The sequence below is a fragment of the Musca domestica genome, unplaced genomic scaffold (assembly GCF_030504385.1).
Source record: "Musca domestica strain aabys unplaced genomic scaffold, Musca_domestica.polishedcontigs.V.1.1 15, whole genome shotgun sequence".
Lineage (NCBI taxonomy): Eukaryota > Metazoa > Arthropoda > Insecta > Diptera > Muscidae > Musca > Musca domestica.
In genome coordinates, this window is record NW_026712207.1 from 5,332,206 (window position 1) to 5,360,149 (window position 27,944).

The 27,944-nt window shown below is 37.1% G+C and overlaps 2 protein-coding genes across 2 annotated transcripts; both read right to left on the minus strand.

Annotated features, from left to right (window-relative positions):
- Nucleotides 1–11,333: 11,333 nt before the first annotated feature.
- LOC101897079 (endocuticle structural glycoprotein SgAbd-5) lies at nt 11,334–11,973 on the minus strand. Its single transcript, XM_005175749.4, has 3 exons — nt 11,815–11,973; nt 11,636–11,736; nt 11,334–11,574 (listed from the first exon to the last, which is right to left on the minus strand). The coding sequence occupies exons 1-3, from the start codon at nt 11,827–11,829 to the stop codon at nt 11,349–11,351; spliced, it is 342 nt and encodes a 113-aa protein (XP_005175806.1). The 5' UTR covers nt 11,830–11,973; the 3' UTR covers nt 11,334–11,348.
- Nucleotides 11,974–17,670: 5,697 nt separating this feature from the next.
- LOC101901724 (pupal cuticle protein 20) lies at nt 17,671–21,149 on the minus strand. Its single transcript, XM_059119825.1, has 3 exons — nt 21,141–21,149; nt 20,672–21,076; nt 17,671–18,018 (listed from the first exon to the last, which is right to left on the minus strand). The coding sequence occupies exons 1-3, from the start codon at nt 21,147–21,149 to the stop codon at nt 17,671–17,673; spliced, it is 762 nt and encodes a 253-aa protein (XP_058975808.1).
- Between the last annotated feature and the right edge of the window lie 6,795 nt (nt 21,150–27,944).

Consider the following 27,944-nt stretch of genomic DNA (forward strand, 5'->3'; position numbering starts at 1 on the left):
GCTGCTGCGTTTCGTGTCAAACGAAAAAAAGCCAGGTGATTTAAATCAAATAAAATAAATTGACTTTCGTTATTTCCGTTATCAATAAAATTTGTGTGCGTTCACACTTGTTTAGCTGCTGCCTGGTGTAGTTTTGATACACTGAGAGAAAAAGAGTCGCGTCTATAATCACAACTTAAGAGGGATTGAGTAGGAGAATGGAGTTTTTGAACGTTTCTGAAATTATTGACCAGAAAATTCTACCATCGCTTTCAGAATACATCAAAATTCTAAATTCTACTTAAACGCCAGAAATTCACATTGCACACATTTCCAAAACCGCCTCCATATTTCAATTCCAGACACCAAAAAAGACCTCAATTTCAACTTTGAGGATTCCAGCCCTATCTAATCACCCAATACCAAATTTAGTACACCTAGTACTTTTCTTATGATTATAATACACATTCCAATCCCAGACACCAACAGCGACATATATATTAAATGAAGGATTTCAGCCGCCAATCCCAAAATTAGTACTTTTCGTACAATTATAGTACACATTTCCAAAACCACCCAAAATCTTAACCACAGACACCAACAGCGACATCTATATCATATTTCAGAATTTCAGCTCTATTCCTTCATGCAATGTCAAATTTAGTACCATTTAGTACTTTTGTACAAATATAGTACACATTTCCGAAACCACTTCTATATACCAATTCCTTAATATCAATTGTTAGGATTCCAGCCCTATTCCTTAACCAATTACCGAATTTAGTACTATTTGGTACTTTTCGTACAAAAATAGGATGCATATTCGAAGCACCGCCAAATCTCAAACACAGATACCATCATTAATCTAAATATTAAATTTCAGAATTGTATCTCCATCCCTTCATCCAATACCAAATTTAGTACTATTTAGTACTTTTCGTACAATTATAGTACATATTTTAGAAACAACCTCCATATTTCAAGAGTATTCATGAACAGCGATCCTAATACTAGATTTCGGATTTTAATACGAAGTTGTACCAAATATAGTACTACTTACTTTTCGTACATATCGTTTAATTATGGTACACATTTCGAAAACGGCCTCCATATCCCAGTATCAGATACCAACAGCGACATCTATATCAAATTTAAAGATTGCAGCCCTATCCCTTCATCCAATATCAAGTGTAGTCCAATTTAGTACTTTTCGTACAAATATAGTACACATTTCCTCATCACTTCTATTTATCAATTCCAGACACCAAATGAGACCTTAATATTAATTTTGAGGATTCCAGACCTATTTCTTCACTCAATGCCAATTTTAGTACCATTTGGTACTTTTCGTACAAAAATAGGACGCATTTCCAAAACCACCGCCAAATCTCAAACACAGATACCATAATTAATCTTAATATCAAATTTCAGAATTGTATCTCTATCCCTTTCACCCAATACAAAATTTAGTACTATTTAGTACTTTACGTACAATTTCCAAAACCACCGTCATATCTCAATTACGGACAATAACAGAGACCTCAATATCAAATTTCGGCATTGCAGCCCTATCCCTTTATCCAATATCCGCTTAAGTACTATTTAGTACTTTTCATACACATATAGTACACATATCCGAAATCAACTCCCTATATCCTGGGTACACGTGAAAAGCGACTCTAATACCAAATTTCAGATTTCAAGCACTATCTGTTAAACTAGTACGAAATTGTACCAAATATAGTACTATTTAGTGCTTTTCGTGCACTTGTGGTACACATTTCGAAAACCATCTCTTTATCACAAATCTACCACCCAAAGGAACCTCAATAGAAAATTTCCAAATTCCAACTTCTTCGGTTCACCTTAAACTAAACTCCTTCATATTCAGTACTATTTAGTACAGTTCGCACACCTACTACACATTTCAAAAATGTCCTCCATAGATCAAACTTAATTTTCAATGTTGGTTCTCATACCGAATTTCAAGTTTTAGATCTATCTGTTCACATAATACCAAATGGTACCATTTTGGAATCCTCAAAATTAATATTAAGGTCTCATTTGGTGTCTGGAATTGATAAATAGAAGTGATGAGGAAATGTGTACTATATTTAGTACTTTTCGTACAAATATAGTACACATTTCCTCATCACTTCTATTTATCAATTCCAGACACCAAATGAGACCTTAATATTAATTTTGAGGATTCCAGACCTATTTCTTCACACAATCCCAAATTTAGTACCATTTGATACTTTCCGTACAAAAATAGGACGCATTTCCAAAACCACCGCCAAATCTCAAACACAGATACCATAATTAATCTTAATATCAAATTTCAGAATTGTATCTCTATCCCTTTCACCCAATACCAAATTTAGTACTATTTAGTACTTTACGTACAATTTCCAAAACCACCGTCATATCTCAATTACGGACAATAACAGAGACCTCAATATCAAATTTCGGCATTGCAGCCCTATCCCTTTATCCAATATCCGCTTAAGTACTATTTAGTACTTTTCATACACTTATAGTACACATATCCGAAATCAACTCCCTATATTCTGGGTACACGTGAAAAGCGACTCTAATACCAAATTTCAGATTTCAAGCACTATCTGTTAAACTAGTACGAAATTGTACCAAATATAATACTATTTAGTGCTTTTCGTGCACTTGTGGTACACATTTCGAAAACCATCTCTTTATCACAAATCTACCACCCAAAGGAACCCCAATAGAAAATTTCCAAATTCCAACTTCTTCGGTTCACCGTAAACCAAACTCTTTCAAATTCAGTACCATTTAGTACATATCGCACACTTAGTACACATTTCCAAATTGTCCTCCATATATCGAACTTAATTTTCAATCTTGGTTCTCATACCAAATTTCAAGTTTTAGCTCTATCTGTTCACATAATACCAAATGGTACCATTTTAGAAGTTACATGCCACTTTAGAGCATTTCTAAAATTTAAAGTTCGAATTTCCGAATTTCCAATAATCCTTTCGTACGCCTATCCTACACTCCATCGGTGACCCTCATTCGAAATTTCAGAATTCCTGCTCCATCGGTTCATCCCAATTCCAATTTGTGCTAAATTTAGTACACATAAGTACGAATTTCCAAAGCTTCTTACACACCTCAATCCTACACTCCTACAGTAATCCCAACTCCAAATTTTGGAATTCCACACCTGTCGGTTCGACCAAATACAAATTGTACTTTATTTAGTTCATTTTAGTGCAAAAAAGTACAAATTTCCAAAACTACCAACATATCCCTATGCTACACTCCGACTGTAATTTTATTTCCAATTTTCAAGATACCAGCTCTTTTGTTTCTCCTAAATCCAAATTGTACAAAATTTAGTACCATTTTGTACATTTAAGTACAAATATCCATAACTACCTACATCATACAGTTCAATAGAGATCTTATTTTCAAATTTCAGAACTCTAACTCTGCCGGTTCACCCAAAATTTAAATTGCATTTAGTACACAAATTTAGTAGCATTTAGTACACATATGTAGAAATTTCCAAAACAACCTATATTCCTCTGTTCCAGAATGCATTTCATTTCTAAATTTTCCATAGTGATCCCATTTCCAAGTTTTAGGATTCCACCGCTGTTGGTTCGCCCAAATACATATTGTACTTTATTTAGTTCATTTTAGTAGAAATAAGTACAAATTTACAAAACTACCTACATATCCCTATGCTACACTCCCACCGTAATCTTATTTCCAATTTTCAAGATACCAGCTCTTTTGTTTCTCCCAGAACCAAGTTGTCCTATATTTAGTACTATTTAGTACACTTAAGTACAAATTTCCGTAACTATGTACATCATACAGTCCAATAGAAATCTTATTTCAAATCAAATTTCTGGATTTCAACTCTGGCGGTTCACCCAAAATTTAAATTGTACCAAATTTAGTAGCATTTAGTACACATAAGTACGAATTTCCAAAACAACCTACATTCCTCTGTTCCAGAATTCATTTTATTTCCAAATTTCCCACAGTGATCCCATTTTCAAGTTTTTGGATTCCAACCCTGTCGGTTCGCCCAAATACAAATTGATAAAGTACAATTTGTATCTGGTACATTTTAGTACATATATGTACAAAATTTTCACAACTACCTACATATCCCAATCCTACACTCCGACGGTAATCTTATTCCCAATTTTGAAGACATCAGCTCTACTGGTTTACCCCAATCAAAATTGTAGCAAATTTAGTACCATTTGGTTCATACAGTTCAATAGAAATATTACTTTCAAATTTAAGGATTTTATCTCTGCCGGTTCACCCAAAATCTAAATTGTCCTACAATGCAATAGTAATCTTATTTCCAATTTTCAAGATACCAGCTCTATTGGTTTACCCAAATCCAAATTTAGTACCATTTAAGTACAATTTTTTAAATACAATTTTTTTAAGTACAAATTTTCGTAACTACCTGCATCATACAGTCCAATATAAATCTTATTTTCAACTTTAAGGATTCCAACTCTAGCGGTTCACGCAAATTTTAATTTTAATGCCATGTACCATTTAGTACATTTTAGTACCGTTTAGTGCCAAAACTACGTTAGTCATGCAATTCAATACTAGTCTTATTTTCAATTTTCACCATAGCGGCAGTCTGAGTTCACCCAAATCGAAATTGAACCAAATTCAATACCATTTAGTACTTTTTTAAGTACAAATTTCGAAAACTTCCTCCACATCCCAATCCTACACTCCGCGAGTAATGTTGATTTCATATTTCAGGATTCCAGCTCCATCCTTTCCTTCAAATTCATTTTTTTTTTTCAATTTAGTAGTTCAGGAAGAAACCACTTTATACTATATACAAATGTTTGCTGGGATACATCCATACACACACACACTCTCTCATCAATTGGCTATTAACATGTACAACATGGATTTTGATCGGATTTGAATTCTCTCATCAGATCTCTACTCATTTTAATTTAAATGAATATATGATATTTAAAGTCTGTTATAATCCGATCACAATAAACAAAAAATATAAATATCAAAGCAAAGGTGATAAATGTTTAACGTTTTTAAAATATATTTTTAACTTCATAAGTTATCTAAAATTTTCATTAGATCACAGATGGAAGAAATTCACAACCTATAAACAAAATGATCTTTAAAAAAAGCACGAAGTTTAAAATGTTCCGAAAATACAAAATTAGCCAAAACTTACTTCGACAATTGTTAATATTAAAATTCTAATTTAAATTTATTTATCTTTTATTTTAATTTAAAAAAAATCTATATAAAAAGTCTATAAAAAATCAGGTTATTGAGAAATTCCCCCTGGTATTGGATTATCCCACTGTCTCCGGAGCGGTGCTATTAACAGGTGTTAATATCCATTTCCGAAAAAATAAATCCATTCTTTTTGGTGGCATTTTAACCACCACCATACCATTAATGCAAAACGAAACCAGATTTCTCTTCTAATTTATGCAAATCAATGCCGTGTCTATTTACGTGGATTGAGTCATAGTGTCTTCTTTTATTTTTTTGCTATAGTTTCTAGAAAGTGATACGGCAAAATGTCAACAAATATTTTCGAGTAAAAGAAAAGGAAAGAGAATTTGGCTGTAAAGGTAAAGTATGGTATTGAAAAGGGTATTTAAAAACTATAAACCTCTTGAAATCTTACGTTTTCTGTTGAATTCTTACATGGAAATACACGTGTGGACACGGACACACAAAACTGGATCGACTCAGCTCGGCGAGATAGGAAGATCAATACATAAATCGTGGATCTAGGTTGTAGAGGATTAAAATTCAAGTCTAGGTGTCTCCCAATATGTTTCCGTAAAAGATTTCATATATAGGGATCCTCACGAAAAATTCTTTAAAATCCATGACTTTCTCTAAATAAATATTTTTAAAAGTCCTCATCTTAGAGTTCCTCAAAAATAAGCTTAAAAAATCCATATTCAAGATTTCCTTAAAAAATCCACATCTAGATGTCACTCAAATAATATTCTATAACAAATCCATGTTCAGGGGTCCCAAAAAATTCACATCCAGAGGTCGCTCAGAAAATAATTTAAAAAATGCCATCATGAATTTTTTAAATTATTTTCCAAGAATATTCTTTAAAATAAAATTTGGCCTTTCAAATAAACTAAAAAAATCTCTATTGTCCCTTAAAAATATTATGCCTTAATTTTCCCTAAAAAATATTCTTAACAAATCCACGTCTAGGGGTATCTTAAAAAATCGTAAAAAATATCCACATCTAAGCATTCCCAAAAAAAAAAAAATATTTAAAAAAAATATCACGTCAATGTGTCTTTCAAAAAATTACGAGAGTCGCGTTTAGAGGTCTCTCAGAAAATTTTCTTACAATTACACTTCTGGGCTCCCTCAAATTACTCAAATTGCTTATTTGGAGGCCCCGTTCTCAAAATTATTCTTTAAAAATGTTTACACTCTCAGCCATATGGATACTCTCTCTCTCTCTTTGGACAAAATCCGTTTTTTAGGACATTTGGAGTTGATGTAGGGGTCTCCGTCCGTAGTACCATTTAGTATTTTTTGTACACTATTAAGTACGCATTTTCTCGATTTTGAAAAAATTAACTTTGCCCGATTTTTCTCTGCTCCCAGGAATTTGAGTAAGTTTCACTCTTTGGGCAAATTCGAAGGTCTGATTTTAAATTTCACTCAAAAGCAAATTGTACCAAGTCTAGTACCATTTCCAAAAACACCTCCATTAATCAAACCTAACCAAATGTCAAGATAATAATCTTCACATAACTCGAAATGGTATTAAATTTAGCGCAGATTAGTACCTTGGTACACATTTTGTTTGATTTTTCCAAAAATTGTTTGATAAGTCTACCCCACACAACATCAAATACCCTCATTCCAAATTTCAAAGATTTCCAGCTCTATCCCTTTCCCAAATACAAAATTTAATGAAATTTACAGGGTGAGATAAAAAAAACTGCGACAAAGTAAAACGTCATAATTTTTACATTTTTTTTTTTAATTTTATTGAATGAAACAAAAAAATTTCGGAAATAGCATCAAATTTTAGAATAAATTTAGATTTGTTCGAATTGGTTACCTTTGGCACGAATTTTGGCTTTCAAACGACCAATGAAAACGTCACACGCTGCCCGAATGTTGCTCTGCGGTATTTTGGCACATTCCCGGCGAAGCGCTTGCTTGAGGTGATCGACGCTTTGGTATTTTTTAGGTGCCAACCTTGCTTTCAACGGATTGGTATCCGGAGATTTTGGTGGTCATTGTGCGCTGGAAATGAAGCGAGGAATCTAATTTTGTAACCATTATTGGTTGGCGCGTGTTGAGTCCTGTTAGAATGTCCAAGGTCTGCGGACAAAATGTTTGCGTGTCCAAGGCTTATATAGACCCTCCAGAATATTTTCGCGATAATATTCGCGAAAATATTCTGGAATAATAATTATTCTAATGCTACGGTCGATTAATACGAGCGGAGAGCAACCATCGGCTGTAATGGCGGACCACACCATCACCATGGCCTGCTCGAAGCTTGAGTTCCGGTGGCCAACCGAAGGTGCACATTTTCAGCTGACCTCTTTGGCAAGTAAACACGATCATTTTGTTTGTTTACAAACTGCTGCACAACGAATGTTGTTTCCTCATCGGAGAAAACCAAATTCGGCAGCTCACCACTTTTGGCCAAGCGAAGCAATCCTTTAGCTCTTTTGAGTCTATTTTCTTTCTGTTGCGGTGTAAGTTCTTGCACTTTCGGCTCTTGAATTTCAATGGCTTTACCCCAAGCTCATTTTACAATATTTGCTGAATGGAGTATTGCGATATGTTCAGCTCACGAGCCATTTTTTGGCCACTGCGACGCGGATTTCGATCAAGTCGCTTCTTCTCTTCTGATGTTGCTGTTTTCTTTCGTCCGCTTCCTTGACGTCGGGTTACGCTAACGAGCGATGGTACGAGACACAAACGATTTATTCACATTTAAATGCTGGGGTGCTCTAACGATAGCCACTTGTGGGTTTCCAGGCAAATATAAAGAAATCACATCATATCACGCTTGAATTCCATCACGAATAACTTTTATTCTGGAAAAGTCTCACCATGATGCTTTTGTACGCTTGTAAACAATATAATGAGCTGTCACTGGAATTATTTTAACAGCTGTCGGACGAGTGGCTTAGAAATGACAGCAGTCTGAATTTGGTTGTAGTTTTTTCATCTCACCCTGTATGGGACCTATAGCTATATCTTAACCGATTTTCACCAAACTAACAACACTTTCTTCCAGGCTGAATTCGTTCGTATGTGCCAAAATCCGTTCTTATATTAACCATATGGTGAACAATAAACTTGATATCGGATAAAGAAATATATGGGAGCTATATCCAAATCTGAACCGATTTCGACACAATTTGGCTAAGGAATTTCTGAGCTGTATTTGATATATTCCCCGAATATCGTTGTTATGGAGTGCATATTACGATAGTGGAGGACAAACATAACAAATCGGATGATTAATAAATGTGGGAGCCATAGCTATATCTTAACCGATTTTCACCAAATTTGACATACTTGTTTCTAGAACCGATTTGGTCGTAAGTGCCAAATTTCATACAATTTGAGCAAATATTAGACGTTTGGTGCACAATAAAAGGTAAATCGGACGAAGTTTTATATGGGAGCTATATCCAAATCTGAACCGATCTCGATAAAATTTAGCAAATGTATTTCTGAGCTGTATTTGATATATTTCCCCAAATATTGTTGTTACAGAGTGCATATTACGGCTGCGGAGGACAAAAATAACAAATCGGATGAACAATATATATGGGAGCTATAGCTATATCTGAACCGATTTCGATCAAATTTGGCATACCTATTTTTAGGCCTAATTTGGTTTTATGTGCAAAAATCCATTCTATTCAGACTGATATTACACGTTTGGTGCACAATAAAAGGCAAATCGGACGAAGATATATATGGGAGCTATATCTAAATTTTTACCGATTATCTCCAATTTCAATGGGCTTCGTCCTTGGGCCAAACAAATGATTTGTGCAAAATTTCATCTAGATAGGGCAATAAAACTGTACTTTGCTTTGGCGAACTATACTTTGTTTACAAAAATACGTGGACAGACGGACGGACGGACATGCATAAATCGACTCAGAATGTGATTCTATGCAGATCATCAAAAGGAACTATGGGTCTATCTCGTTTCCTTTTGCCTGTTACAAACAAATGCACAAAGACATAATACCCTGACCACCTTGTGGTGTAGGGTATAAAAATACAAATCGAATAGACTTTATGAGTATTCCTAAGAAATCTGAAAATTCACGCTTGGGAGAAACTAAAATAATATTCATAAAAAAATCCACAACAGGGGTTTCGTTAAAAAATAATTTTTAATAATTTAAAACCAGAGGTATCTCGAGCAAAACATAAATATTCTTTAAAAAATCGCTAAAGGAGCCCTAATCACTAAAAATTCCTAACAAAAAATTCGAAGAGTGCCTCAAAAATATAAATAAAATAACAGGTGTAGAAGTCCCTCCACCAAAAAAATGAAAATCCACGTCCATATTCTTTAAAAACCACGTCTAGTGATGCCTCCAGAAATATTCTAAGAAAAAAAATTTTCTAAAAAATATTTTCCTAAGATATACCCGTCAAGGGATCATCTTGTAAAGATCCTCGCCTAAAAAAATTAAAAAAAGCAGCTAAGTTCGGCCGGGCCTAACTTTTAATAACCTTCACCATTTGGGAGGAACTTGAAAATTTTCAAAAAAAAAAAAAAAAAAAAAAAAAAAAACTTGAAGACGTGGACCTGCTTACGAAATGTTTTCGTAGGCTGTAGTACCCACTACAAATACCGAATATCGGGATGTACCGTTATATGGGGGATATACGAAAACGTGAACCTACATACGGTTTTGTTTCTCATAGGCTAGTATCCATTACGAACTTTAAATACGACATTTGTTACAATCCCGTTGAACAATGTCGCACAAAGCATAAAAATACCGAGTATTGGGAGGTACCGTCATATGGGGTCTATACGAAGACGTGGACCTGCATACGAATATTTTTCCCACAGGTTGTAGTAACCATGTATATCTCAAAATTTTAAACAATTCCGATGAATAATGTCGCTAAAATCATGAAAATACCGAATATAGGGAGGTACCGTTATATGGGGGCTTTACGAAGACGTGGACCTGAAGAGACAATTTTCTGTCTCATGCTGTAGTATGCATTTCGAACTTCAAATGCCAAATTTGAAACAATTCCGGTGAATAATGACGCCAAAATCATAAAAATACCGAATAACCGGAGGTACCGTTATATGGGGGCTATATGACAACGTGGACCTGCATACGAAATTTGTTGTCATAGACTGTAGTACCCATTATGAATTTTAAATACGACATTTGTTACAATTTAAATACGACACTTCTTAGAATTCCGTCGCTAAAATCATGAAAATACCGAGTACTGGGAGGTACCGTCATATGAAGGCTATACGAATACGTGGACCTGCATACGAAATTTTTTGCCATAGGTTGTAGTACCCATTAAGATTTTTAATACGAAATTTAAAATAATTCCGGTGAATAATGTCGCTAAAATCAAGAAAATACCGAATATCGGGAAGTACCGTTTTATGGGGGCTATGCGCAAACGTGGACCGACATAGCCCATTTACGAACTTAACCAGCCTACAAAATGTTACTTTCTATCTCAATTCGTTTAAAAAATATCGTGATTACAACAGACGGACATCGCTAGATAGTCTTAGAATTTTACGCTGGTCCAGAATATATATAGTTTGTAGGGTATATTATGAATATTTCGAGGAGGATCTATTATTTCCATAAAATGATAGAGGGTATAAAAAATCCATTATATCTCTGATATCACATTTCAAATTATTCTTTTTCAGTTCCAATCTATTGCCGCACTTGGAACATAAATTTCATTTTTCATATTTTTGCCCATCAAAATATGACGTGATCGTCATAAAATGTCTTTATAATGCTCTTTAAGTAGCGGTTTATTCCGCCACACAATAAAAAACTGGAAAACATAACTGTTATTTAATGGGAGAATCCCGTCATCCATGGACTTGTTCCATAAATACTTTACCGCTTCCAAATCTTTTTGTTTATACCAGTTTATTTATGATTATCACACTCAAAAAAAAAACAATAAAATACATTTGTTTTGTTTAATAACAAAACACAGACAGACACACGCAAAAAAAAAACAATAATAAATTAATGTCAACACTCTGCTTTGCAAATAAATACGAATATGAATACGATTACGGATTTCTAAGAAGTTTCCTTTATTTTGTGGGCAGTTACATAGGGTTGGAAGCCATTCTTGTTGGCCTTGTATTTGACGGTGTACTCATAGCCATCGGCCGATATGAAGCTGTAACCACCGCGAAATTCTACCGGATCTTCGGTTTTTTCCTCTTTGGTATCGGCCACAGCATTTGAGGTTTTGTTGAATTTAATGTCCTCTACACGCTGATAGCCGTTGTTGGTTTTGAAACTGAAATTGAAATAAATTAATAAATAAAATTCGGAAATTTTCATGTTTATGTCCGACTTACCCAAAATGAAATTGACTCTCACCATTTTCATTCGTGGTCACCGCACCACTGCTGCTGTGGAGCAGGCTGTATACGATGGCCAAGGTCACAATAAACGTCAACTAAAATATTAATAATTAAAAACAAATTATTAATAATTTTATGTTTTCTCAAGAACTTGTCAGGCCCCGCCAACTCACTGTTAGAGATTTCATTTGTTATGGTTTTTTTTATTTTGTCTTCACAATTTTTTCTTTTACCGGCGTTAGGTATTTTTCAATTCTGTTCTGTAGCGTGTGCAAAAAACAACTGATTTTAGCAGCAAGCATTTTAAACTGGCCTAGCCAATAATATTTATAACGATCATCATGATCACCTTATCATCGGCTAATAATGATGTTCTTGTGTTTTTTTCTCTATTCTATTCTTCTTCTGTTGGGTGGAAGCTGTTGTTATTCTTCTTTTGAAATAATTTTGATTTTTTTTCTTTTTGTGATGCGAAAGCGTTGGGATTTTCAGAGTAAAGGGGGAGTTTGGCAGGCATTAAGGTATGCCCTACATTAGAACTTTTAATTGACTAAACGTAAAAAGTTCTAATGATTTATAAGCCATTACAATTGGATGAAGCCCTAAACCTAGTCCAGATTAATAGAAGAGAAGGATAATTCATCAAAGCCAAGGCGAAACTGAAGAAAAATCTTAAAAATTTTGGTGAGTGTTAAGGCGGAATAAAAGTACAAAAAGGTACTAATTATAGTACCGTAAATATGGAGCGATTGGGACCTGCGGGAACTCTGAATTTTGTATATGAAAAACAAAAGGGTAGAAAACCACTTTGAAAATTCGTAATAAAACATCGCACTATTTGTATAGGGTGAACGGATGGTGCTAGAATTTGAAAGAGATGCACCAAAGGGGCTTTTTTAACTTTAAGTGTACGCAAAGTACTAAAAGCTTATAATTTGGTACTCACACCCCTAATTCCTGTTCTTTTGGAAAAAGAACAGGAATTAGGGGGGTGAAAATGTTCGAAGAGTACGAAAAGTACTAAATGTAGTATATATTGTAGGAAATTAAATGTTTGGCATCAACTGGGTACTATATAATGTACGAAAAGTACTAACTGGCACTAAATTTAGTACGTAGCATTGGAAGTGAGCTGAAATTTTGAAAATTTGTAACAGAGGGTCATCGTAAGTATATGACGTTTAGATAAAAAGATACATTTATAAATGCATAATATAACGTGTGCGAAAGTACAAAATGGTACTAAAATTTGGAATAGAGTGTAAGAAAAGAGATGGAACTATGCATTTTTGTATTAGAATCGCGGTGAGTGCGTAGCTTTTAAAAAAGTAGGTTATCCGTACCTTATAGTGAACGAAAAGCTCTACGTGATACAAAATTTGGCATAGAATGCATAAAAAGAGGTTCATTTTTGTACCAGGACCGCTTTGAGCCTACAGTTTTAATGTAATTGAATTTGAAAATACGTTCTCTAATGTGTACGAAAAGTACTAAGTAGTACTAAATTTGGCATATAGCGTAGGTATAGAACTGGAACTATTCATTTTATTACACGCACCAATGGGGGTGAAACTAGAGTATGAACCCTTCCGTTAGAAAAGCTCAATATTTTGGAAAAATCGTACATTGGGCGAAGAGAGTACTCGATATAATCGAAACTTGGCACATCGTAATATTCAGGTATGTTGTGAAAATTGACAATGCTTACCTTCTTGCACCTCCCTCGCTCGAAATACTGCTTTAGCCCGAAAATGACTTTAATTTCGGTAAGATTTAGACTATTGATTTATTCTGAGATTAAAAAGGAGACACGTGTATCGGCGTTTTGAAAGTTTACATCGTAAGGTAACCAAAGTAGAAGAGGCAAGCTCCTCCCTCTTCCAGACTTTTGGAAATGTTGGGATTAGGATTCCTCGAAATTCGGTATTATACCAGATAAAAATACTTTTTTCAAAATTTTATTAAAAACTCCCATTTAAATGGGATCGTAGCAAATCAAAATATTCTACAAAATTATTTGCCATAAAATTCTACTCTAGGTTTTGGAAGACATTAAGAGTCTAAATTTTACATAAACGCCAGAAATTCGTATATATGAAAAACACATTTTAGGGTTAAGGCCGTACTTTTTGTGAGTTTGTGCAAAAATCTCCAAAAAAGCATAATTTTAGAAGAATGACGTCAAAGACAAAAATGTTCCTCATCAAAATTTACTAAAAGTAACAAAAGAAATGAAATATATATTTAAACTGTATATCGTAAAATATTTGAATCGATGTTTCCAAAAAAAAAAACAATACTCCGAAAATATTTCCTTTTTTTTTTGATTGATTTTTCCCCGGACATTTTTCGATTTGAAGCCTGAAAGTAACGCACAAGTTTATTTGAGACGCCATTACAAAAAATTCTTTAAAAATCCTCGTTTGGGGTATTGATTTACCCTCCAGAAATATTCTTTAAAAATCGAGGTTTAGGGCATTAGTATTCTCTCCAAGAATATTCTTCAAAAATTCCTCCAAAAATATTTTTTTAAAAATCCAGGTTTAGGGCATCAGCATTCTCTCCAAGAATATTCATCAAAAATTCTTCCAAAAATATTCTTTAAAAATCCACGTTTGGGGCATTGGTGTTCCCTCCCAAAAATATTCTTCAAAAATCCACTTTTTGGGCATTGATGTTTCTTCTAAAATATATTATTTAAAAATCCACGTTTGGAGCATAGATCATTCCTCCAGAAAAATGCTTAAAACTCCAATTTAGGGCATTGATATTCCCTCCCAAAAAAATCCTTAAAAAATCCACGTTTGGGTCATTAATGTTCCCTCCAAAAATATTCTTGAAAAATCCACGTTTTGGGCATTAATGTTCCCTCCAAAAATATTCTTTAAAAATCCATGTTTGGGGCATTGATATTCCCTCCAAAAGATTTTTTAAAAATCCACGTTCGGGGTATTCTCTCCAAAAATATTTTTTAAAAATCTCGGTTTATTGGTATGGTACGTTTTGTTATACGCATCACTGTTGGTGTTTGGGATGTATTCATTTCCTCACTCAATTTTCCAAATTTTATCCAGACCTCCAAGTACAAAATTTCAAATTTTTTTTGCAAAAACAAAAATTCTAATATTGAGCGATATTGTAGAAACTTGGCACATCGTTATATTTAGGTTAGGTGTGACAATGGACAATATTGACCCACTCCTTTTTGTACCTCCCCCACAAAGGATCAAAGTTCTTAAAAATAATAATTAATTGTGTAGTATGTGAAATCGATATCACATCCCAATATTTTGGACTAGGGTGTAAAAATCGAAAATATCTGCCCAGACTTTCTGGTACCTCCTCCTGAAAGTTTCAAAAATTTCCCATGAAAAAAGAGAAAAAAAAATAAAATTCTTACAATGAGCGAAAATAACATTCGGTGTAGTTCAAATGTAGGTGGGGATCAAAATAGGACAATACTGATCACTTAAAATTTAAGCATGTTAATTTAGCCGTAAAACGAAATCAAATAATTTTAACAACTATATAAAATCTGCTATATTTAAGTATATGATTAATTTTACGATTTAAATTTAAATGTACTGTATAATATTTCGTCTTTTGACACCTTCTGCCTAGAACTAAGTTTTATGTTAATTTCATGCATGAAAAATTGATTAAGAATTAAGGATTATTACCTGTATTCCTTTTTTTCAACATTGCTACAAATATTTTCTTGATATCTATTGGAATTAGAGTTTTCTCTTCTTCGGTGACTTATAGTGAAATATTGTGTCCGAAATTAAGTTTTGTACGAGATTTTTGCAAAAACTCAAACAAGTTCGGCTTTAACCCTAAAATGCGCGGCCCTAAAGTAGAATTTTATGAAAAAAAAATTTTGTCGAATATTTTGACTTGCTTCGATCCCGCTTAAAGAGAATTTTAAACCATATTTACCGAAAACACCCCGTTTATTGACTCGCTCGAGGGTTAAAATTTGCGACCAAAATATGTCTTGTATTTTTATCTATAATATTTCCAAAGACACTATAGATGGCGAGATGAAAAAACTGCAACAAACTTCGGACTACGGTAATTTCTAAGCCACTCGTCCGACAGCTGTTAAAACTATTCCAGTGACAGCTCATTATATTATTTACAAGCGTACAAAAGCATTTTGGTGAGAATTTTCCCAGAAAGAAGTTATTCGTGATGGAATTCAAGGGTGATAGTGTGATTTCTTTATATTTGGTTGGAAAACCAGAAGTGGCTCTCGTTAGAGCACTCCAGCATTTTAATGTGAATAAATCTCTTGTGTCTTGTACCACCGCTCGTTACCGTGATACTGGTAGCGTAGCCCGACGTCAAGGAAGTGGACGGAAGAAAACAGCAAAATCAGCAGAAATGGTTCGAAAAGTAAAGAAGCGCCTTGATCGATCGCAGTGGCCGAAAAATGGCTCGTGAGCTGGACATATCGCAATATTCCATTCGGCAAATATTGAAAACTGAGCTCGGTGTAAATCCATTGAAATTACAAATAACGATTCCTCACGATATTCGGTATTTTTGATGAATTTATTGACATTTTTCAATGGCATTATCTGAAATTCTACACAAGGAGTTCTCCGTGAGTACTTTACCCCCTGAAAGAAAATTTTCTATATATTTATATAGGTCCACGATATCGTATAGCCCCCATATAACGGTACCCACGATATGGATCAATTTGATGATTTTAGCCACATTTTTTCAATGGAATTGTCTGAGTTCTTCGTAACTTTTTTAACCCCTGAAAAAGAATTGTCCCTAAAGGTCCCTATATTCCGTATTTTGTTGATTTTAGCCATATTTTTGAATGGGATTGTCTTAAAATCCACGCCAGGGGTACTTTATCCCCTAAAAGAGAATTGTATATATAGGTCCGCGATATCGTATATCCCCCATACAACGGTACCTCCCGATATTAGGTATTTTGATGATTTTAGTCACATTTTTCAACGAAATTGTCTGAATTGAATATACAACCCTGGAAGAGAATTGTCTACATAGGTCTACGTTTTAGTATAGCACCCATATAACCCTACCCCAAGATATTCGGTAACTCCAGGATTTTCGCAACATTATACACCGGAATTACGTCAAATTTCGTATTTAAAGTTCGTATTGGGTACTACAACCTATGACGGAAAATTGTCCATGTTTTTAGCCCTACTTTTAAAATCTGCTAGATTTCCTCCGTAATTATTGAAAAAAAAATAAAAAATTGACTCACAGTGTAATCTACTAGATTTCACCTGTAATTCAAAATTTACCAAAATTTGTTAGATATAACGTAGGGTGTAGCCGAATTCTTGGCAATTGACGAATCTTTGGTATTTAATTATATCTATCTTTAAGGTGTTCTGCAATGCTTTAGGCAATTTATATAACAAAGAAGACGTCTAAAGAAGTTATGAAACGCCAAAGAAGAATTAAAAAAAAAAAGAAAACAATTTGCGTGACTCAATCTATAACGTCACACGTTATTATGGCAGACATTTGTTTAGCTTATATCTTTATTATATTGCCATTATTCATTTTTTTCAGACGATGATTAATGAAAAGTGAGTTGATTTGAAAAATAAAACATATATATTATTTGAAGATTAATTTAATTATTCCAATTTGGAACTGGAACAACTTGTAACACATTAATAATTATTATTGTTTTTAAAACCGGCATAAATTCTCTGTAGAAAATATAAAACACGTTCAGAATGGTTAAAATGCGTTTTTAATAATTATTAATTCTCTAAAAACAATTGCGCATCATCCACAGAATTCTTTTGAAAAAACAAAAACTGAATTTTAATTATTTTTCTTTGTAAATTCTTTATTTATTATATAATTTGCTAATAATACAAAAAATTGATGCTAAGAGAATGCCTTGAGAAAAAAATCGAGAGGGAGAGAGAGAGAAAGAGAGAGGGACATATTGATATTTTGTCATTCACATTCTTAGAAGCCCATTGAATCACAGTTTAAAGTTTTCGTTAAAAGAAAACAATTTAATAGACATAACCACCATTACCGCCGCCACCTTCATTACCGCCTCCACCACCTCCATTACCACCTCCTCCACCACCGCTACCATCATCCGGATGCCCCCCACCAGCTGCAATTTTATCCAATGCCTCTTGAATCTCTGGCGGTATTGGCGGTGGTGTTGGCAAATGATCACCCTGCGGCTGGAATCCATTCTCATCGGCAATATAGGTGACAACAAATGATTCACCTTCCGGACTGGTAAACGAAAAGGAACCCTCAGCCACCTGGGCTTCGTTGTCACTGTCGCCAGCATTTTTCAAATAGCCCATTTCATCGACGTTGATGCCATTGCCGGTTTCATATTCGTACTGCAATGAAATAAAAAAAATATTGAAATGTTAAAAAATATTATCTTCGCGACCTCCACCTAGTCTATTTCGATCAACTGGCCGCCCAGTCGGTCTATGAAGACCAACTGGCCGTCCAGTCGGTCTATGTAGACCAACCGCCTGCCCAGCCGGTCTATGTAGACCAACCGCCTGCCCAGCCGGTCTATGTAGAACAACTGGCCGCCAAGCCGGTCTATATAGACCAACTGGCCGCCAAGCCGGTCCATATAGACCAACTAACCGCCCACCTAGTTAATGTAGACCAACTGACCTCCTACCTAGTCTGGCCGCCCAGCTAGTCTATACATGCTCACTGGCCTCCAGCTACTCTATATAGACTTCCTGGCCTCCAGCTACTCTATATAGACTTCCTGGCCTCCAGCTAGTCTATATAGGCTTCCTGGCCTCCAGCTAGTCTATATAGACTCCCTGGCCTCCAGCCAGTCTATATAGACACCCTGGCCTCCAGCTAGTCTATATAGACTCCCTGGCCTCCAGCTAGTCTATATAGACTCCCTGGCCTCCAGCTAGTCTATATAGACTCCCTGGCCTCCAGCTAGTCTATATAGACTTCCTGGCCTCCAGCTAGTCTATATAGACTTCCTGGCCTCCAGCTAGTCTATATAGACTTCCTAGCCTCCAGCTAGTCTATATAGACTTCCTGGCCTCCAGCTCGTCTCTATAGACTCCCTGGCCTCCAGCTAGTCTATATAGACTCCCTGGCCTCCAGCTAGTCTAAATAGACTCCCTGGCCTCCAGCTAGTCTATATAGACTTCCTGGCCTCCAGCTAGTCTATATAGACTTCCTGGCCTCCAGCTAGTCTATATAGACTTCCTGGCCTCCAGCTAGTCTATATAGACTTCCTGGCCTCCAGCTAGTCTATATAGACTTCCTGGCCTCCAGCTAGTCTATATAGACTTCCTGGCCTCCAGCTAGTCTATATAGACTTCCTGGCCTCCAGCTAGTCTATATAGACTTCCTGGCCTCCAGCTAGTCTATATAGACTTCCTGGCCTCCAGCTAGTCTATATAGACCCACTGGCCTCCAGCTCGTCTCTATAGACTTCCTGGCCTCCAGCTAGTCTATATAGACCCACTGGCCTCCAGCTCGTCTCTATAGACTTCCTGGCCTCCAGCTAGTCTATATAGACTCCCTGGCCTCCAGCTAGTCTATATAGACTCCCTGGCCTCCAGCTAGTCTATATAGACTCCCTGGCCTCCAGCTAGTCTATAGAGACTCTCTGGCCCACCAGCTCGTCTATAGAGACTCTCTGGCCCACCAGCTCGTCTATAGAGACTCTCTGGCCCACCAGCTCGTCTATAGAGACTCTCTGGCCCACCAGCTCGTCTATAGAGACTCTCTGGCCTCCAGCTCGTCTATAGAGACTCTCTGGCCTCCAGCTCGTCTATAGAGACTCTCTGGCCTCCAGCTCGTCTATAGAGGCTCTCTGGCCTCGAGCTCGTCTATAGAGACTCCCTGGCCTCCAGTTAGTCTATATAGACTCCCTGGCCTCCAGCTCGTCTAAAGAGACTCCCTGGCCTCCAGTTAGTCTATATAGACTCCCTGGCCTCTAGTTAGTCTATATAGACTCCCTGGCCTCCAGCTCGTCTAAAGAGACTCTCTGGCCTCCAGCTCGTCTATAGAGACTATCTGGCCTCCAGCACGTCTATAGAGACTCTCTGACCTCCAGCTAGTCTATATAGACTCCCTGGCCTCCAGCTCGTCTATAGAGACTATCTGGCCTACAGTTCGTCTACAGAGACTCTCTGACCACCAGCTCGTCTATAGAGACTATCTGCCCTCCAGCATGTCTATAGAGACTCTCTGGCCTCCAGCTCGTCTATAGAGACTCTCTGGCCTCCAGCTCGTCTATAGAGACTCTCTGGCCTCCAGCTCGTCTATAGAGACTCTCTGGCCTCCAGCTCGTCTATAGAGACTCTCTGGCCTCCAGCTCGTCTATAGAGACTCTCTGGCCTCCAGCTCGTCTATAGAGACTCTCTGGCCTCCAGCTCGTCTATAGAGACTCTCTGGCCTCCAGCTCGTCTATAGAGACTCTCTGGCCTCCAGCTCGTCTATAGAGGCTCTCTGGCCTCCAGCTCGTCTATAGAGGCTCTCTGGCCTCCAGCTCGTCTATAGAGGCTCTCTGGCCTCCAGCTCGTCTATAGAGACTCTCTGGCCTCGAGCTCGTCTATAGAGACTCCCTGGCGTCCAGTTAGTCTATATAGACTCCCTGGCCTCCAGCTCGTCTAAAGAGACTCCCTGGCCTCCAGTTAGTCTATATAGACTCCCTGGCCTCTAGTTAGTCTATATAGACTCCCTGGCCTCCAGCTCGTCTAAAGAGACTCTCTGGCCTCTCTGACTATCTGACCTCCGGCTAGTCTATATAGACTCCCTGGCCTCCAGCTCGTCTATAGAGACTATCTGGCCTACAGTTCGTCTACAGAGACTCTCTGACCACCAGCTCGTCTATAGAGACTATCTGCCCTCCAGCATGTCTATAGAGACTCTCCGGTCTCCAGCTTTTCTATAACTACTCCCTGCACTCGAGCTTCTCCAAAAAGACTAACTGGCATCCAGTATTTCCCTAAAAACTCCCTGTCCTCCAGCCAGTCCATTTAGTTTTCCACTCACCATATACGATCCATCGGTATTGACTTGGGATTCAAATTTTATAATTGGTATAACAGGACCGCCGCCACCTCCTCCGCCACCAGCTCCACCCCCGCCGCCGCCTCCTCCACCTCCAGGCCCTCCGCCACCACCACCAGCAGGAGGTAAATAGGTATTACCACCACCACCTCTTCCGCCGCCGCCATTACCTCCACCAGGAGGTAAATATGTGGAAGGTGGCGGTTTACCACCTCCTCCTCCTCCACCACCGCCACGATTTGGTGGCAAATATGATGAACTTGGCCCCTTACCGCCACCTCCACCACCGCCACCGGGTTTTGGTAGTTGTTTTGCCGGTGGTTTCATTTTGGGATACCCAGCTGGCGCAGCACTGCTCCATGCTATGCCAATGACAATTAGGAAAATCTGAAGGAAAATTAGAATTGTTATCTAATTTTTGAAAATTCTCAGTGAAAACACCTCTACTTACCAACTTCATGTGGAAACGTGGAAGTGGTCAGCTATACTAGATATTCAATCATTTGGATATTGCCTTTTTATAAACCCCAACAATATTTCCAGATGAAGCTGAAGAGCGCTAGGTCATTGTAGGCTAAACATTGGCAAATCGATAAGTGGTGTTCGAATCAGAGCAAACCAGACGATGAACTCACGTCCATGAGTTCAAAACCAATTCTAGTTTATTTTGTTTCAGGCGTTGCCAATTCACAGATGCCAATGTTACAAATTATTGAAGATGGACTGTGATGTTGAGGGGGGTTTCTATCAGGTCTTACAGTTCCTGAAAAATATCGGAGTTTTTGACGCCGGTGGGTTCTCAAAGCAACTCTAAAAAAATTGACAATAGTGGCTCTGATAGTACCTCAAAAAATATTGTTAAAAAATCCACGAATGCGACTCTAACAAGTTTTTCGAAATTTTTCTAAAAAAATCAAGGTTGGAGTCAGAAATAGGTCCTCAAAAAATATTCGAAAAAATCTATATTCCTTTCACTGTTAGGTCCCCATAAAGTTAGTCCAAGTCCAAGTTTGTGGCTCTAAAAATATTGCTAAGATATCAAGGTTTGTTGCTCTTCTGGGTCCTCGCAAAATATTTCTGATACTGCTACACCTCAAAAAGGGTAATCCTTTACCCGAAAACAAGTGGCTCCGTTAGACCCTTTAAAATAAATTCATGAAAAATCAATGCAAAAACGCCATCTGAACCACGGTGCTTCAACAAATATTGTTTCAATTGTTCAACTCTAGCTTTACATCGAAACGATCCAACCATCGAACCATCAAAATCATCTCATCTCATAAATATACACACACACACACATTCATTAACGCAATAACTAGTGGCTCGCACAACACCACTCGTAACTTGAAGAAGAAAAAACCTTCATTCATGTTGTAGAGCATTTGTTCGACCCCTTTTTCGTTCTGTGTTCTTTGATTTCGTACAAGTTTTATTACGCACAAGTGAATCGTGGTACAAGAAGCTTTATCCAATCGCCTGAGAACGTAGTCAGCTGTTTTTTCTCTTTTTTGACTGACTGGCAAGCAGAACGCGTAGCATACAAAGAACAACAATAACTGCAAGTACGCACTGGGCGAGCTCGTAAGACAAGTTTCTAATGTTGGTATTAGTGCAGGCTCGATGAATTTTACATGATTCTCGGCCAGTAGACTTGCTGCTAATACCAAATCATCAAAATGAACCCCCCTCCTCCCCTTGCCATGGCTAAATGTGAAGGAACAGCAAGCGATGTCAGGTTATTTCGGCTGATATTAACAACAAAAAAAAACGTATCCTTCATGGTTAAATGCAAAAACCAAACAAAGGCACACATACACACACACAAACGTATAGAGATGAAGGCAAATCGTTGCAGAGACACAGTGGGGTTCATACTTATGGTTAAAAAATTCCCTAAAAATTAAAAAGATATAATATTACAAGTGTTTAAACTTATATCAGATAAAGCCATCCAGGGCATCTAAATAGACTACCTTGACTATAGATAGTCCATATGGGCTCTATGGCCTCCGGATAGTCCATAAGGACTCCCTGGGCACCAGATAGTTCATCTGAACACCAGCTGGTAGGTGGAAAACTTCATAGACCTGCCGGAAACCAGAGTGATTTTAGAGACATACTAGAGGCTAGTTAGTCTATTTAGAGAAGTTGAAGGCCAGAGAATCGTTATATACGAGCTGGAGGCCAGAGAGTCGATATAGATGAGCTGGAGGCCAGTGAGTCCATATCGATTAGCTGGAGACCTCGAAGTCTATTTAGACTAGCTGGACACCTGGAAGTCTATACAGACTAGCTGGGCGGCCAGTTGGTCTATATAGCACATCTGGAAACCAGATGGTCTATATAGCCCACCTAGAGGCCAGGTGTTCTACACCGACTAGCTATAGGCCAGACATTCTACATAGACTAGCTGGAGGCAAGATGGTATACATAGACTAGCTTGAGACCAGATTATCTACATAGACTAATTGACGGTCAGATTGTCTGCATAGACTAATTGAAGGTCAGATGATCTACATAAATTAGCTGGAGGCCACATGATCTACATAGAGTAGCTGGAGGTCAGATGGTCTACAAAGACTAGCTGAAGGCCAGATGGCCTATATAGAATAGCTGGAGGCCAGATGATCTTCGTAGACTAGCTGGAGGTCTTCGTAGACCAGCTGGAGGCCAGATGGTCTTCGTAGACTAACGTTCTTGGTAGACTAGTCAGGAGGCCAGGTGTTCTTGGAAGACTACCTGGAGGCCAGATGGTCTTCGTAGACTAGCTGGAGGCCAGTTGGCCTACAATGACTAACTAGGAGCCAGTTGATCTACATAGACTAACTGGAGGCCAGATGGTCTGCATAGACTAGCTGGAGGCCAGATGGTCTACATGGGCTACTTGGAGGCCAGATGGTCATCTTAGACTACCTGGAGGCAAGATGGTCTTCTTAGACTAGCTGGAGGCCAGATGGTCTTCGTAGACTAGCTGGAGGCCAAATGTTTTCTTGGACTAACTGGAGGCCAAATGGTCTTCGTAGACTAGCTGGAGGCCAGTTGGTCTACATAGACTAGCTGGAGGCCAGAGGATCTTCGCAGACTAGCTGGAGGCCAGATGGGCTTCGTAGACTAACCAGGGGGCCAGCTGGTCTTCGTAGACTAGCAAGAAGGCCAGTTCGTCTTCGTAGACTAGTCAGAAGGCCAGCTCTTCTTCGTAGACTAGCTGGAGGCCAACTCGTCTTTGTAGACTAGCCAGAAGGCCAGCTCGTCTTCGTAGACTAGCCAGAAGGCCAGCTCGTCTTCGTAGACTAGCCAAAAGGCCAGCTCGTCTTCGTAGACTAGTCAGAAGGCCTGCTCGTCTTCGTAGACTAGTCAGAAGGCCAGCTCGTCTTCGTAGACCAGCTGGTGGCCAGCTGGCAACCAGAGTAGTCTTCGTAGAGTAGCTAGTGGCCAGATGGTCGTCCTAGACTAGCTGGAGGCCAGATGGTCTTCTCAGACTCGCCGGAGGCCAGCTGATCTTTGTAGACTTGTCAGGGGGCCAGATGGTCTTTGTAGACTAGCCAGGGGGCCAGCTGGTCTTTGTAGACTTGTCTGGGATCAGATGGTCTTTGTAGACTAGCCAGGCGGCCAGCTGGTCTTCGTAGACTAGTCAGGGGGCCAGTTGGTCTTCGTAGTCTAGCCTGGCGGCCAGCTGGTCTTCGTAGACTAGTCAGGTGGCCAGCTGGTCTTCGTATACTAGTCAGGTGACCAGCTGGTCTTCGTATACTAGCCAGGGGGCCAGCTGGTATTCATAGACTAGCCAGGAGGCCAGCTGGTCTTCATAGACTAGCCAGGAGGCAAGATTGTCTACACCGACTAACCAGGAGGCCAGCTGGTCTACATATAGAGATAGTCTATTTTGATTACGTTTCACTCAACTGGTCTATATCACAACTGGTCTACAATCAACTGGCCTATATCCTATCAAAAATCTTTTTAAAGAATCCACATTAGGGACTCCTTAAAAAAATATTTAAAAAATAACCAGTTGGAGGCTCCTGTAGTCTTTAAAACAATATTTTAAAAAATCAACGATAAGGACTCATTTAGTCTTTACAAATATTCTGAAAAAATCCTTCCGGAGCCTCTTAAAAAATATTTTGAAAAAATCCACGTAAGGGGCTCTTAAAAAATAATATTTTTAAAAGATCCACGTTAGGGATTCCTATAATCCTTATTTATATATATATATATTTTTTTTTTTTGAAGCTTCATTGTACAATTATTTAACATTCCCCCACTGTGTTGCCTCGTCTGACTTTGGCAATTCATTCGTCAAGGCAAAATGGATTTGAAAACGTACGGCATCGGCAAGTAGTACCCAATTTGACATTAGCAGGGCCACTCGCTGCACTTGCTGTTGAGGCAAAAAGTTAATAGCTGAACGTAGTTTGGCACCCTTGTAAAAATACACGCAACTCTGCAGCAGCAACAACAACGAGAACACCAAACATCTCTTCCAAGGATAGATTAAAATGACATCTTTTGTACATTAACACACCATAACGAAGCGTTTGGGTATAGCTTGTTGTAGTTGTAGCTATAGCTGGCCCAACCCGGTCGTTGATGATGATGATGACGATGATGTTTTTCTTTGAATGGTGGTGAATTTGGTGGTTATGGTTTCAATGCGAGTTTTAGAGAGAGAGGAGTGGTGGAAGAGGGGGGTAGTTTTCTTCGTAGGCCAACTCATTACCCATACAACGACCTGGAATCCGATGCAGGTGTGGCAGATTTGTGTTGTTATTCCGCAGGCGAGTTTTCGCTCCATTGGGTTGGATGTGGTTGGATAGACCCTTTGATGATTTGATTTCAAAATGAACTTGTAGATCGACAGGTTTTGTTATTTTAACCGATTTAACCATGGAACAAAAACATAGCCAACCAATCCTTGCCAATCATCATCGTCGTCGTGTAGAAGGCTTATCAACAGGAAAATCACCAGGCGGTAAATGAAGAAGGACTCTCTTTATTGTATCCTGCACACAATGTCATTAATTTTCCTTTGTCTGAACTCCGCATCATTTGTTGGAATTTATGTAGCGTTAATTGATAAATTAATTAATCTACTTTGCTTTTGAATAGGATTTCCTTGTCGGTTTTTTTTTTTGCGATTGCAACTCAACAATAGAAAGCAAACTGATAAAAATATCATTTGAGCTAAACTGATAAGAATATTTGCAAATAAGTTTTATTGGGAGAGTGATTCGGATTTTTTTTCTGTTGTAAACTTAGGGCATAGATAGGGCAAGATTATGCTAAAAGGACAGCATGACTCCATTAAATGCATGGATTTTTTTTTGTAAACGTATAATATTGTCTTTATTTTGTAGAGGTGAAGTCAGGATCCCGAATGTGGATTATTTTAAAAAGAACCCCTGACAGGATAAAAAAATATCACTTTAAGTTCCTAAATTTTGATTTTTTAAGGACTATAAGGGCACCTAACGTGGATTTATTAAAAATATTTTCTTAAAGTTTAAAGTCTATAAGAGAACCTAACGTGGATTTTTGAAAAATATATTTTAAGGACTAAAATAGCATCTAACGTAGATTTTTTAAAAATATTTATAAGGACTAAAATATTAGTTAACGTATTTTAAACACATTTTCTGAGAACAATAAGAGCACCTAACGTGGATTTTTTAAAAAACCTTTCTAAGAGCACCTAACGTGGATTTTTTTAATATTTTTAAGGGCTATAAGTACACCAAAAGAGAATTTTTTAAAAATATTTTTTATGGACTAAAATAGCACCTAACGTGGATTTTTTAAAAATATTTTTTAAGGACTAAAATGGCACCTAACGTGGATTTTTTTAAAAATATTTTTTAAGGACTAAAATAGCACCTAACGTGGATTTTTTTAAAAATATTTTCTGAGGACTATAAGAGTACCTAACGTGGATTTTTTAAAAATATTTTCAGAGGACTATAAGAGCACCAAACGTGGATTTTTAAAAAATATTTTCTGAGGACTATAAGAGCACCTAACGTTGATTTTTTTAAAAATATTTTGAGGACTAAAAGAGCACCCAACGTGGATTTTTTAAAAATATTTTTTGAGGACTAAAGGAGTACCTAACGTGGATTTTTTAAAAATATTTTCTGAGGACTATAGGAGCACCTAACGTGGATTTTTTAAAAATATTTTCTGAGGATTATAAGAGCACCTAACATGGATTTTTTAAAAATATTTTCTGAGGACTATAGGAGCACCTAACGTGGATTTTTTAAAAATATTTTCTGAAGACTGTAAGAGCACCTAACGTGTATTTTTTAAAAATATTTTCTGAAGACTATAAGAGCACCTAACGTGAATTTTTTAAAAATATTTTCTGAGGACTATAAGAGCACCTAACGTGAATTTTTTAAAAATATTTTCTGAAGACTATAAGAGCACCTAACGTGGATTTTTTAAAAATATTTTCTGAGGACTATAAGAGCACCTAACGTGGATTTTTTGAAAATATTTTCTGAGGACTATAAGAGCACCTAACGTGGATTTTTAAAAATTTGTTCTGAGGACTATAAGAGCACCTAACGTGGATTTTTTAAAAATATTTTCTGAGGACTATAAGAGCACATAACGTGGATTTTTTAAAAATATTTTCTGAGGGCTATAAGAGCACCTAACGTGGATTTTTTAAAAATATTTTCTGAGGACTATAAGAGCACATAACGTGGATTTTTTAAAAATATTTTCTGAGGACTATAAGAGCACATAACGTGGATTTTTTAAAAATATTTTCTGAGGACTATAAGAGCACCTAACGTGGATTTTTTAAAAATATTTTCTGAGGACTATAAGAGCACCTAACGTGGATTTTTTAAAAATATATTCTAAGGACTTTAAGAGCACCTAACGTGGATTTTTTAAAAATATTTTCTGAGGACTAAAAGAACACCTCACGCGGAATTTTTTAAAAATATTTTCTGAGGACTATAAAAGCACCTAACGTGGATCTTTTAAAAATATTTTCTGAGGACTATAAGAGCACCTAACGTGGATTTTTTAAAAATATTTTCTGAGGACTATAAGAGCACCTAACGTGGATTTTTTAAAAATATTTTCTGAGGACAATAAGAGCACCTAACGTGGATTTTTTAAAAATATTTTCTAAAGACTACAAGAGCACCTAACGTGGATTTTTAAAAATATTTTCCGAGGACTTAAGAGCGCCTAACGTGAATTTTTTAAAAATATTTTCTAAAGACTACAAGAGCACCTA